A 14,275-nucleotide genomic window follows, 5' to 3' on the forward strand; every position below is an offset into this window, starting at 1 on the left:
TCGTCAAGAGATACATCGGGACATACTACTATGAATGATTTCAAATGGAAAATTTACATCACTGACATCATATCGCTAATCTTAATGCGTAATCGAATATCACTAACTGGAACGAATCTCTTGCTCTGTGTTAATAGGTCGAGGGTTTCATTCCTTGTCGGTATTAGAAAAATTTGCGAAGCGCAACGAAACGCCAAAAAAAAAAAAAAAAAAAAGTATTAGGCAGCCCTATACCTATGATCATAAACTAGACCAGCGTTTCCCAACCAGAGCTCCTTCGTGGCTAGGTGGATAGCATACGCGCCTTTGGCGTGGGAGACCCGGGTTCGATCCCCGGCGGGAGCTCATGTGGTTCGGATTCCACGTTAATCAGTAGATCCACGTCTCATATAGCCTCGCTGCTGAAAGGGACGCTAAACTAAAATCAACTCAACGTTTCCCAACCTATTTCAACTTGCGGCACACTACGGGTTAACTTGAATTCTTGCGGCACACTCATAGATATTATTATTATTATTTGCAAATATAAAATACCATAGTAATTTTTTTCTGTGATTACTGATCTCCTTCTCACAGAGATGAAAGCTCGATCACTGGTTTTCCCCTATGCTATTTCATTATGCTTATTTTTTATTCTAATTTTAAAATAGAGAACAATTGCAATGAAATATAGGATTCAGATTTTTAAAAACACGCTTTCTTTTTCGAAAACTGTATCCAACCTTTCACTAAGAAGGAAGATCACTAAATAACGAACGAACTAACAAATGTCTTGCACTTTTAACTTTGCTGTTTTAACCAAAACCGGCGCATATTATCGCAATCATACAGCTTGCGATGCGTTGAAGTCAAACACACTGTTGAACAAAGTGTTGTTCTGTCATTCACGCGCAAATGAGTGTTCTACGAACGTTCATTTGACGCGTACCGTACAAGTGCTTCCATTTCTCGGTGTTAGTATGGCTCTCAATTGAAGCGTTACATGAAAACCGTGCTAACCGTGAAAATGTGTACGAGCCGAAATACTATCTGTTACACAGTAATAGATGTAGAATAATATATTACAATTTCAGTAATTTTTTCCATGGTAGAAATTCATAGTAATATGAAATACAAAAATATACATTTTTTCCTATGTCTTGAAATTTGGTTGCTATAGAATTAATAATTTTGTTTCGATTTCCTCGCGGCACACCGGTTGGGAAACGCTGAACTAGACGAAACTAAAATTGCTTTACGTTGGTTCTCACTTTAAGGAATCAAGTCTCAGTACACCTCATACGTGAATTTAGTAACGGTGGACAAGGCGGTATGATACGGAGCGAAGTGGTATTAATTTTAAAATTATCCTTTGCTATGTCACACCCATAGTGCTTTGCATAAGAAGAGGGATAAGGTTGTAAGGTAAGCTTGTGGCGTTCAAAACTTATTTTATTTATTAAGAAATATATTTTATCCTTTGATTTTTATGTAATTTGCACAGTGACATATGGTATTATTAAGTGATATTGTGGTAGAGAAAGTATATAGATAAAAGCGTACATTTTGTTGTTGCGAAATTGACTTCTAACAGTGTGGATACGTTAATGATGGCCGACATTGCAATATATTAGATATGAAGTATGCGGGTACTTCTGAAGACCACTTATTCTGGAGATATGTTTTATTTTCCTTTTGGGAAAATTCGTGATTAATAGAGAAATCAGTGGTAGATGTGCATATTGTGTACTTGAACAGGATTGGAGGGAATTATGTTTATATGATTTTGTGCACTAGTGTGTGTAAATTTACTTACCGGCTTCACCCATTTGCATTTTATTATGTACAAGGGAGAAATTACGTATTGAAGTAGTTCGTGTAGTAGCTTATGTTTTATCAGAAAACTCGTGTTAAATTGCGGTTGAAAATATCCAGTGCGCCAAGTGCATAATTAAAGAGAAAAATATTTCAGGTATGACTGTCAACAATAATTTTTTTCGCGCTTATAAGTAGAATACATAAAAATGTAAAATTAACTTAATTAATAGAGTGAGAGAAGTTAGTAAATCAACGGATTTATTTTAATGCCAATATAGTTACTGTGAATGGTGGGAAAAGTTCAAAATACTAATATGACCGAAGTTTTGAGGAAAGCCGGCTTTGCACATAAAGCAGCCACAATACATAGGCCAGAATATTCACTACTACTGTGCAAAGTATTTATGCTGGTGCATTATCAATGTGTAGGATGAGATGCAGAAAAAGTTAAGACTCTAAATACTACAGGCTTTTAAGGTGTTAGAAGTCCATTTTTGCATAGAACGTTGCTTGTCATTAAGAACCCAAATCTAAATGTCTTTTCTTCACTTTTCTATCTTTTTAAATGTGGAACCCAAAGTTCGCTTATTATCCATAACCATCAACGCGGTTGTTTTACAGAAAGGATGACAAAACTGTTGATAAAAGCATTCATAATCCAGAAAAAAAAGTTAGTTATATCATAATAATCCCCCATTTAGTGTCAGTTTTCGTTATTGGCAGCTAATCTCTCACTTTCTGACCTCGGTAAAAGTAACTTGCTTAAGGTTGTAGCACACACTTCTCTAAAGAAGTGTAACGTGAGTATTGTCTTTATGATGTGTTGCTTCTTGCTTGGAATTACGAAGATGTTCGTAGTTTTTGGTTTTTTGTGGTGGTTTATTAATGTTTTGTTATCGTTGCGAAATTGTGGAAATTGGTTTACTTGGTTTGAATAATCTTACGCTGTTAAGTCCCACGAGTAAGACCCAGATGAACCTGTTTTGGCAAATTTTTACTTTGACTCAAACAGTGGCTTCATTAGCTTCTACTGATTCATCTGATCTGGTTCCCGGAGCAGTTTAGGAGTGATTCCTAAACTGCTCCCGGAATCGGATCAAATGAATCGCTTCCATTTACTATCACAAAGTAATGTACGATCTTAAGAATTATAATATAAGTACAAGGGCCAAAATGTTACTAAACACCATTCCTAAAGTCTTCCGAGAAATCAGTTCAAGTGAAGCGAACACCATTCCTAAAGTCTTCCGAGAAATCAATTCAAGTGAAGCGGTGATTATCAATTTTTAGATCTAAATGGGGGGATACCGCCCCCCAAGCCCCCCGCTCAAGTACATTAAAACATCCAAAACAACAATAAATAATCAAACCACTACTATAAAGCTAACATAAGGGAAAAAATAAAATAAAAAAAAGTCACTAATCATAAATCCGTGCATGACAAAGAAAAATAAATTACATCTCAACAATACAATAGTCCAACCAGCAGCAAACCAAATACTTTGCTTAATACTCAAATGCAAAACAAATCAAGAATAAAAATAATATGAATTAAAAAAGAAAACACACACCATTTCGCCATAGGAGAGCACTCATGAATAATGAACTCATAATTGCTTTTACCCACTTTTACCATACTTCAGCCTTAGACCACAACCATGATAGGTTTTCTGTAACTCAATTAAACCACAGACTGCTGCAAAGCGATATGAGTTAATATCCGAATCTAATACAAACTTACTAAAAAACGAAAAGTTCAAATTCTCTCTATTAAATTCAAGAAACGGTTTCTCAATAGCATCTGCTAACTCGATCGTCGCCATGAAACGAAAATTCAATTACGTCGCCATCAAACGCTCCCCGCATGCCACCAACAACAGCACACACATACAGGCACACAGAACATGTGACATCACACTAACAAACTACCATATGACTGTATGCAGACACCTAGTAGGAAAAATATGAACTACCACCATAAACTACGACGTCACACCAAAGGCACGAGCAATTCCAACAAGGGACTCACGCAGAAACAGTTCCAAGAAGTGACTGAACCTATAAGAACCGATTAATGTCACTGTTTGAGTCAAAGTAAAGACTTGCCCCTTTTTCTAATGTTATCGGTACTAACAGTGTGACTTTAATAATTTTAGGGTCGAGTTCTAAAGTTGGTCGTCCCTTTCTAGCAAAATTTAGAAAGTTTATCGGGAAGAAATATATCATTTGCTCGTTTGAGTGCTTCATAATATGTTAGGAGAGTGGAACATGTGTTTATTTTTTTAAAGCGGGTATAATCTTAGAAATATTAGGCAAACGGAGAAAACCGCATGATTGAATTGTAGGAAAGTACCGGGCATTTGTAGCATTTGTATACTGAACATGGTTGCAGGTGTACAGAGACGCCCAGATAGTATTTTTAGTCATAGACGAGAAATTACACTCTATTAATTTTAACAAACTGTGTCCAAACTTCCCTAAACTTAAGCTAATCCGATCCTACCCTACCTTACAATACTGTACTCTTTTAAAGCGGTCCTAAAAGTTTATGATTTTTGAATTTTCGTAGTTGTTACTGCGCTTTTTGTCGAAAACCAATGTGGACGACTAACTTCGGAATAAATGCTTTATTTTAATATACTTTACCTAGAATTACTTCAATTTCATTTGCATACTTCACTGCAGTTAATCACAAATATTTATTATTTTCATTGTTTCTTTGTTCTTCCCTAAATTCAACATTCATCACCGCGTATTCATCTATATTATATTACTGTGCAAAATAAATACTTTCGAATTGTTAAGTGTTGCAAATTGCGCGCTATTGACAAATAACAAATAAGATGAATTCTTATCTCCTCATACCGAAGGAGAGATATAGCTTAAAAACGGCTACTAAGAATTAGTTAAGGTGTCAGTGTTTTTTGCTCCGTGTTGGAACAGGTATTCTGCCAAATATCCACTCCTGTTGCTTTAGAAAGTGTTTCCTTAAGGCAGAAGTTGCATTAGTGGCTGCAGAATCCTTTTGGGAAGGCTGAGTTTGAATACAGCGTGTGGACATACAGGATAAGAAACCACAGTGTATGAAATATAAATCAGCTTAAAAAAACTAACTTTTGCTAGGTGTCCACTAAAAAGCATGAATGCTATCTGACCGTGTCAACCTGCGGTAATATGGAGTTGGGGGCGAAGGGCGTCCGTGCGGAGCAGTCACTTCGACGACGTAGGGTACGCGTATAAACGAGGATAGTGGACTTCATATGTCGTAGAAGCATGTGTCTTGCGTAAAGGGGGATTCCTTATTTCCTTCAAGAATAATTAAAGGATGGCTTTTCGACGTCAAAGTATTGTCTCACTTCAAGCACAGCATGTTTTATTCATAAAATAAATCGTAATCACATTTGGCTAAGATACAACTTTGGTTTCATTGCCTTCAGCTGTACATTTCTGGTTTTCCCTCTATTATTGCAGCATATGCATCCTACATTAATTACTAATACAGTGGATTTGTAACACTGTTACATTACACTCTTGACTGTTTACCTAATGTTGCGTCAATGCGCGAATTCATATGCTCCACAATGTATCTTCGTTTTTCTCAATAATTATTCATCTTTTACATCACCCGTATCATATTCTTCATCTTAGTGAGAGTGATCGATTCGTGTATCGTTGTGTATCCCGCAGGAAGACGTGTATTAAGAATCGTGACTTTACAGGAGAGCAAGAAAAGTGTGCTTTCATCTTAGGCTAGTGAAATATTATATTTTATATACATATGATAGTTTGCCAGGTAATGAAGCGGGTAGTGCCAATGCTGCCTAAAAGATCCTACTGCTGTTAATCAAAAGCACTCCAATATTAACACACAACGTATTGATGTAAAATGATATGCCTGACTTTCGGGCAAATTGTTTTCCGAGCTCGATCGTGCCTGTGCAAATAGCGTATGAAACATGGACCTACATGACTCCATGGACCTACCTCATGGAGTTTAAGAGATACAATCAGAACATTCATAATTTTTTAAAGGTTTTGTCGCAAGGAATCGAGGCAGGAAGCCCGTGCACTGAAGGTGCGCGCTAGCCACTAGACCAGCGGGAATGACAGGTATAATGTGTTATAGGCAGATTATTTTCGGAACAGATATGACTTTTGGCGCGACACTAGTCAGAGGGCCGGAACATGGCAGGGAAAATCGTCACGTGATGAGTTGCGCATAGTGAAAGCGTTGTGGTCGATATGTGTGTGAGGAGAGCGAAGTAAGGGTCTGCGTAAGTGGGTAAAAGCCTTTTTTTTTTTTTTTTTGTTTGTATATACAAATCCAAAGAATACTCTTGTTTTGAAGTGAGCTTTTTTTCTTTTTAGAACATGCCCTCTATTCATTACAAACTATATCGCAGAAAACTTCGTTATGCATGCTATTTTCTGACAGTTTGGTAGCACTTCCTGATTTCTTCCTGAAGTTGCATCACTGCTGATCCGAGTGGGAAACATGAGTTGTTAGCCACTTGTTTTCGCGCTGTTGTAGAAACGTTATGCTGTGCGACTGGATTCAGAGATGCACGTACGAATGCTCACAGCTGTTTCAAAAATAATATACCTAACAAAGGAACCGTATTGTCTGAGGATGTAGTTTATGCATACGACATAGTTGTAAAATAAGTATAGTAAAGAAATGAGAGGAACATGAACGCAAGTGATTGGGATCTTTCATTGAGAAATATTTGTATTCAGTATCAAAGTGTTCCTTCTATTCGGCATGTTGTTTGCTCTGAAATTTTGAAAGAACCTAGAGACTGCTGAAAGACCGCGTGAAAAGCCTTTGGTACGGGAAACCCGGTTTCGATTCCCGGCGATTTAAGCTATAGGGCCAGGTCTTCTAGCTTCAGCGCCTGAAAGAGACGCTAAATTTTGCTCCAATCCAGATCCAACAAATTGTTTTCTTTTAAACGCTGGTAACATTGTGGAATTTGTCTGATACTTTGTAAAAGCATTGCCTCTTGTTTGTGTTTGCAGGCTAATCATGGGAGACAGCGACGATGAATATGATCGGAAGCGGAGGGATAAGTTCCGAGGAGAGAGGACGGAGTACAGAGATGGACGTCGAGATGATCGACGAAGAGAAGAGTGGGTTGACAGGTAGAGGAACAGGGTTTTCTTTCTAACAAACAGTAGTACGCCAGTTCTTCAAGATACTCTTAATAGTTGTAGTAATAGAAGTTCTTAACTTTGTGGTTTTTAACACTACTTTTACTCACATGTGTATGGCTTTAATGCACAGGGTGTCTATCGGTCACGAAAGTCACGAAAAAGTCACGAAATCAGAAAACGGTCATGAAAGTCACGAAATTTAGCTTTTGGGTCACGATTTTTTAAAGTTGTACAATCCGCGGCAAAAAACCTGCAACATGAGGATGTAAGTTTATTGTGAAACTACGCCTAACAGCACAGGGAATGAACATAACGTGTAAGTGGAACGAATCACGCGAGGATAAATCTCAGCCTCTTCCCGTGCACACTTATTTTGGAGGAAAAGACTTCGTTATTTCACAATAAACTTATATGCTCATGTTGCAGGTTTTTTGCCGCGGATTGTACAAATGTAAGTGAAGATTGGAAAATTTTGTTCTATAAAATGTCAGAATTCACCACCAAAAATGTATATAGTCGGCTTTAGATGCTACCAAATCGCAAGCAAAGTACGTTTCTATCGCATGCATGAAAATTCGGCCTAATTCGTACCCAAATTCGCTCTTGAAAATGTTAGGAAATTTTATGATTTGGTAAAGAAAAGGTCACGAAAAAGTCACGAAATTTCATTTTGGAATTTTAGTAGACACCCTGATGCAGGATTGGCTGGTTTAAAGCAGTTGTTCTTTTTAAAAATGGTATAACCCAAAATTAATATACTTGAGATCAAAAATTCCACTGGGTAAACTGTAAAATCATATAATTTCCTCGTTTCTCAAATCATTCCCAATTTGTGGTTCGCGGGCCTGGGATGTTAGGAGGTACAAAGGTGCTCCGCGGGACATTTTATTTTGATTAATCTTAATGGAGATGGCATCTTTTAACAGTCCAACATGTATTTTTGTATACGTCAAAGATACTTGCACGACACACTTACAAAAGGGGACACGATGGCTACGTGGCAGAGCGTTTGCTTCTAAGGCGTAGGGTTATCGGTTCGATCCCTGGCCAACTAAGTTTGTGGTGGACAACATCGTGTCCGTGGGTTTTCTGCTTTAATCATTCTCTTCCTGAGCCTAAACGGCATAAGTGTGTGACGTTAAACTGAAATATTTCAATTTTTATTTACAAAATTCACAACTACAGTGGACTCTTTTTAATTCGAAGTCCAAGGGGACACGAAAAAACTTCGAATTAATCAACAACATTCATTTTCACATATATAACAACAAACAAACCAAAGTACTGTGCATCAAAAACATATTCATATGGTGTAGACTTTACCTTTAAAGCAGCTTATTATTTGCGTAATCGAATACCGCAAACTAACAAACGACATTGACTCCACATAATTCAAACTACGTGTACAATGGAAAATATATTGACGTACAACACTACAACATACATTGAATAGCTCAAACAATTGAACACCAGTAACAATTTGAATATTCTGTTTTAAGAAGTCGTAAAGCTCATTTGCTTAAATTTGATTGTTTTTGTACGGTCAATAAATCTTGAATTTCATGTTTTGCGAGGAATACGATATTAACAACATTTGATTGACTTTATCAATAATTCATCATAAATTTTCAACCAATTCTGAAACAAGATGAGATTGGCACACGTTCTCTATCTTTACTTCTTCCCCAACTCACCTTCATGTTTATCATTATATAGATTTTCTATTTATCTTCTGTATTACTCTTCCCTATGGCTGCATCTGGATAACTCAAAACACGTTAAAACTGTATTTACTTGGAATTATCCAAAACATTGGTTCAAAAGTTCGATTTATCCACGATTTTTTACTATTGTTTTCAATACAGTTTTCAAGGGGAATGGACTTCTGTTCGAATTATCCGAGTTCGAATTAACACGTTCGCTGTTGAGGACACCCATTGGCGTCCAGTACTGAATTTGGCATATGCGCCGGACGCCGCTCGGCGCTTGTCTGCAGCTGATTCACTTTCCCGTCAATACCTGCACTAGCGCTGGCGGGAAAGTGAATCAGCTGCAGGGACAAGCGCCGAGCGGCGTCCGGCGCATATGCCAAATTCAGTACTGGACGCCAATGGGCGTTTTCAGCAGCGAACGTGTTAACGAGACTCCACTGTACTTGGAGTTCTGCTTTTATTAGTTAAGAGTAGCTTCTGTTCCTCACATCAGTATATCAAACTTGAGAGATGCTGAAGCCAAATTATTGTTAATCATAAGGTGGGGATGCTGGCTAGATAGGAGGTAAAAGCGTAACTTGTCGTATTTTGTCTCTGAATACTAAGTGACAGTGCTGGGTTACGTTGTTAATAACGTGAGAGAAATTAGTATCTGTAATTGGGAAAAGAATCGTATAGAAACATTTTAAGGTGTCCAGGACTATGTCATTCCTTCATTTACTTGTAAAATGTAAGCAGTCGCGTTACGGGGAAACAAAAAACGTATTATGTGCCAGAAAAACGTAAAGCTTAGGGAAATCATAAGATATGCCATTGCTATTCAAGCTGTAGGCCCCTTTCTTTATAACCCCGTTGTTGCATAAGGACATTGATGCCAAACAAACTTTTTCTATACAAATGTAATTTGAATAAATAAAGCAAATCTATTTTTTTTTTAAGAAAAAAGTAGTTTTTCCAAACCTTGATTTAACGCCATAGAGACAAAATTTTCTAAGGGTTATAATAAAAGAGGGTAATTGTAGAGCGCTCGCATCTGATGCAAGGAGTCCCTGATTCGATTGAAATCTTAATTTAATAATATGCCATAGCTATGCCCGTTAGGGTGACGGTGACGTGGAAAGTGAATGATTGTGAAACAATTTGTGAAGTGAGAGTATGGGAAGAGACGGGAGAAAACGACGGATACGACGTCATGCACTAGAAACAAGCGTGGTCTCGTATTGAAGTAGGGACTCCTTTTGTTAGGACTGAGGCTTTACTATTGAGCCACAGTCCCAGGCCATGTTAATTTATACTTGACAATGTCTTGTCCGTCGGTTTTCTCGTCTCTCTTCACACACACTCACACTGCAATTCACTTTCATTAATCATCCGTCCACATTAGTTTAAAAGGTATAAACGTGGAACGTTACATTAAAATTTCGTTTTCTAGAATGCTATTGCAGTTTTTTTTTTTTTTTTTTCGAAATTGATCATTGAAATTCATTTAGTGACATTCTAGTGCAAATCATTCAGAGTATCTCATATTTGGCATTATTGCATGTTATACAGGTTTGTTTTCCCGACCGGAAAAGACGAATAGCGTTAGTTTTCGTAATCGAATAGTGCCAAGTTAGAATTTGATGGCGGACCACCCTGACAGGTTTTTACAGGGCTTGTATCTGCAAAACAACGAAATTTGAATTCTCAGTTTGGAGCAATACTGGATTACATATATGATCATGAAAATTAATTTCCTCGTTCAACATGCATGTAGTTCGCTATTTATTGGAACTTTTTAAATTTTGCCGGGGGGGGGGGGGCACGATGGCTCATTGGTAGAGCGTTTACCTCTGATGCGTGGAGTCCGTGATTCGATCTCTGGCAAAGTAACTTTGTGGTGGACAACAGTGCCCGTGGGTTTTCTCGGAGTACTCCCACTTTCTCATTCCACCAGCTCTTCCAACATCATTCACTTGCTTTAATCATCGTCTCCCTTAGCCTAGAGGGTATAAATGTGGGACGTTAAACTGAAAGATTTCATTTTTCCCCAGTTTTATCGATATTTGGATGTCGGATACTCAGGTGTTTCCTTCTTTGCTTACAATAGTTCACAAGTAGGAATACTGTTGACTTGTAACGCAAGAAAAAAAATCCTTTTGGTTCCGCGAATGTGAAAACTTCTTACGATATATATATATATATATATATATATATATATATATATATATATATATAGCCTTGGAGTCCTCATTGCTAGTCTGGTGGCTAGCGTGCGTGTTGGGTGACGGGGTCCTGGGTTCAATTTCCGGTGATAGACCACTGAACCCACTACAGTGTTTGAGATTCCATTTTGCTGTAGATATCGTCCTATATAACTTGCTGCTGATTAGGGTAGCTCTGTATCATAGTCATAAAGTCATCATGTGCTTTCTCAATGAATACGAGGTATCATAATTAATAAAAAAAAAAAAAAAAAAATTAAGAACATTTATTCCTCTATAGGAATGTGGAACGACCGAACAATATTTTTAGTTATTTTAATGTAGTCTTTAACCCTGATTGGTTTTCATAAGAGATGTGGAAACACAGCGTAAATTACAATACTTGATCTGGCGTATTCACATATTTTGGCATGTTTCTTCTCTCGTGTTCGTCTGCCTCACAGAACAATGTACGTTACGTACAATGTAATCACACTTTCAACGTCACCAAATGGACGTATTTTCTCACTATCATGTCCTAGCCGACTGGAGAGGAGAGAAGGTGGGTTGATAGGTGGAACCTCTCAGTTCTGTGCTCCACATGATAAAGGTGGGAGGAAAGACCAGTTTGTCGCTGAGAAAGAGGCGACACAACGCCACAGTACATGTTTGAAGCATTCTTTGCAACATGCATATGCATATTATGATGAGGGAAACAATAAAATACTTGAATAATGCAGTTTAAAATTTTCGGAATTTAATACCTGATATATATGTATATTGCATGCTTTTGGAAACGAATTTAATATATCTTATAAATTTATTTTCTTTCCTTGAAATACATCCTAAATTGCTTTACGTAGGGGGGGGGGTCCCCCGTGGTAGAGCGTTCACCTCCGGTGCTTGGGGTGCCTGGTTCGATCCCAGCTCGCGCCGTGTGAACTTTGTGGTAGACAAACATCGTCCTCGTGGGTTTTCTCGTGGTCCTCCCGTTTCCTCCCACTTTCTTCATTCCACCATTTCTCTCATCTCTCATTATCACCGTCTCCTTTAGCCTAACCGGCATAACCGTGGGACGTAAAAGTTAAAGATTTCATTTCATTTTTTTGATTTACGTATGAAATGTTACTATGAAAGCAAACATGCGAAGCCACAGACACGTATGTAAGTGTTGGACTGGTAATTCAAGTAAATACGGTAGTTATAAAATACCTGTAAGTACAGAATAGCCAATTAGGGTAGGGTGTAAGACTCAGTACAACCATGGGAGGGGTCACTAAATTATGTTCTCGCTAACCTTTTGGAATTTCTCGCATATTTTGGAGCTTTCTCGTGGAAGTACGGTTATTAACCGCGCCTTCCGTATCGAATACGAAGGTTCGATTCCCAGAAGAAGCACTGTGAGATTCAGACTCTGCATTAAGAAGTAGGTGTTCATTTTAGTACTGAAAATGAATGGTCTTATTTTAAAAACGATTGGAATCGAATGCAAACTGAAAACTAATGCATTATGAAAGTACTATCGTATCGTGCTTCAGTTTTATAAGTTAATCTTATAAATATGCGATAAATAAAGCTAGTTAACCTCTTATTATTATTTAGTTTTCTCTTTCCATCTATTTGAAGTCGCACTGTTAATATATGTTTGTATATTAATGGGTATGTAACCGAATGATATTTGCAGAATCTACTGAGAAATTCAAATTGAGGAAATAGTTCGAGCAGTGTTGGGAACGTCAGTTATTTTCCACTTATTGAGTAGTTTGAATTCCTTGTTTTAAGTAAAATATATGTAAAATTAAGTTAAATAATTCTGTATATGTGACATGTATTGGATATGTGATTACTAGAAGCACGAGTTTTTTTTTTTTTATGCAGGATAAAACGAAATGCGTCAGAATTAAGTAATTTTCAGTTTCTTGACTTTTTTTTTTTTTTTTTTTTTTTTTTTAATGCACAATAAAACGAAATGCGTCAGAATTAAGTAATTTTCAGTTTCTTGACGTTTTATAATATTCTGTGTGTGTTTTCATTGGTTTCCGTTGCGCTATAAAACGCGAAATTGGCAGTTTTGCGTGAAATTTCTAACAATACGCGAAATTTTAAAAATATGTTTTCATTACTTTAAAAACGCTAGTTTTCCGCTGACGGAACGGTAGAACGTGGCATCAACGGTACATTTTGGGTGATTCGGACACGGCTACAGGGAACATGTTGCGCATTAGCTATCACCATCGCAGCTAGATGGGGAGTGCCCGAAGTGATGATTGATTGAAGTTTGTTGTAAATGAATTTACGTATGTATGGCTTCCAACAAGCAATGCCAATAATGAGAGTTTTTTCAAGTATGGACTGGTGATCAGTGACACGTACAAAATGAAGGAATAAAATGTGGAAACATATCACATGCTTGTTTAATGCTTAAATGTAACTTGTGCCTATGTGTTTTCAAGAGACAGCAAAACTTTCCTACTCATAGTTTAGTTGCTGATTTTCCTTCAGCTCCATTTAAAAATATATATATAATTTTCTATAAGTGAAATTGACAATGCCAAGTGAAATATTCAGTGTATTTTGTTGTTAGGTAATTAATGGTTTATTTTTATAGTGATCTATGAATAAAAGAAACAATTGTAAAAATGTCAGGAAATTCTTTTCCACAAGAGCTACAAAATAAAAAACGTTATTTCAGGGTGTCTATCGATCACGAATGTCGCGAAAAAGTCACGAAATCAGAAAATGGTCATGAAAGTCACGAAAAACTCGCCAAATTTAGCTTTTGGGTCACGATTTTTTTTAACTGTGCAAATGTAAGTACAGATTAGAAAATTTTGTTCTGTGAAACGTCAAAATTCATCACCAAAAATGTGTATGGTCGGCTTCAGACGCCACCAAATCGTAAGTAAAGTACATTTCTATCGCATGGATGAAAATTCGGCCTAATTCGCACGCAAATTTGCTCTTGAAAATGTTAGGAAATTTGATGATTTGGTAAAGAAAAAGTCACGAAATTTCATTTTGGAATTTTAATTGTATTTGGAAAATACTACAAAACGCGAAATATGAAGAACGAAATGCGAAATTTTCAAATGCTTAGTGCGAAAAATTCGTGCCCCCTAGATTACGCAATGTCAAATTCGTTACTATTTTTCCTCTATCATTTATGCCTCACATCAGAATTTAAAGAATACCTTCAAAGTTGAAACGTCACTGAAGGCCGGTGAATGATTTTGCGGGGAAGGGCCACAGAGCCGGTTTCGCCGCCACTGGCTATGTGACTTCTCTTATGTGGAACTCGGGAGCCGCTGCTGCTGACAAAGGACATACATACAAATCGATTAATGGGAGTGGAACAGGGTGAATCAGTGGTAGAGCGTTTACCTCTGGTGCATGGGGTTCCTGATTCGATCCGCGGACAGGTAAGCTTGT

The 14,275-nt window shown here is 37.3% G+C and overlaps 1 protein-coding gene across 8 annotated transcripts in view; it reads left to right on the plus strand.

Moving 5' to 3' along the window:
• The first annotated feature begins 1,254 nt into the window (after nucleotides 1-1,254).
• Nucleotides 1,255-14,275, plus strand: part of Ars2 (arsenic resistance protein 2) — a 126,950-nt gene continuing 113,929 nt past the window's right edge. For 4 of the 8 annotated variants that reach the window (XM_081755283.1, XM_081755280.1, XM_081755286.1 and 1 more), the window contains exons 1-2: nucleotides 1,255-1,404; nucleotides 6,817-6,939. In XM_081755283.1, coding sequence (XP_081611409.1) covers nucleotides 6,824-6,939 — 116 coding nt within the window. In that variant the 5' untranslated portion in view covers nucleotides 1,255-1,404; nucleotides 6,817-6,823. Of the gene's footprint in view, nucleotides 1,405-1,794; nucleotides 1,952-6,816; nucleotides 6,940-14,275 lie in introns of those variants that run through there. The other 4 variants (XM_081755282.1, XM_081755284.1, XM_081755281.1 and 1 more) reach the window with 3 other exon arrangements.

Source organism: Thermobia domestica, chromosome 4 (assembly GCF_964235325.1).
Source record: "Thermobia domestica chromosome 4, izTheDome1.hap1.1, whole genome shotgun sequence".
Taxonomy (NCBI): Eukaryota; Metazoa; Arthropoda; class Insecta; order Zygentoma; family Lepismatidae; genus Thermobia; species Thermobia domestica.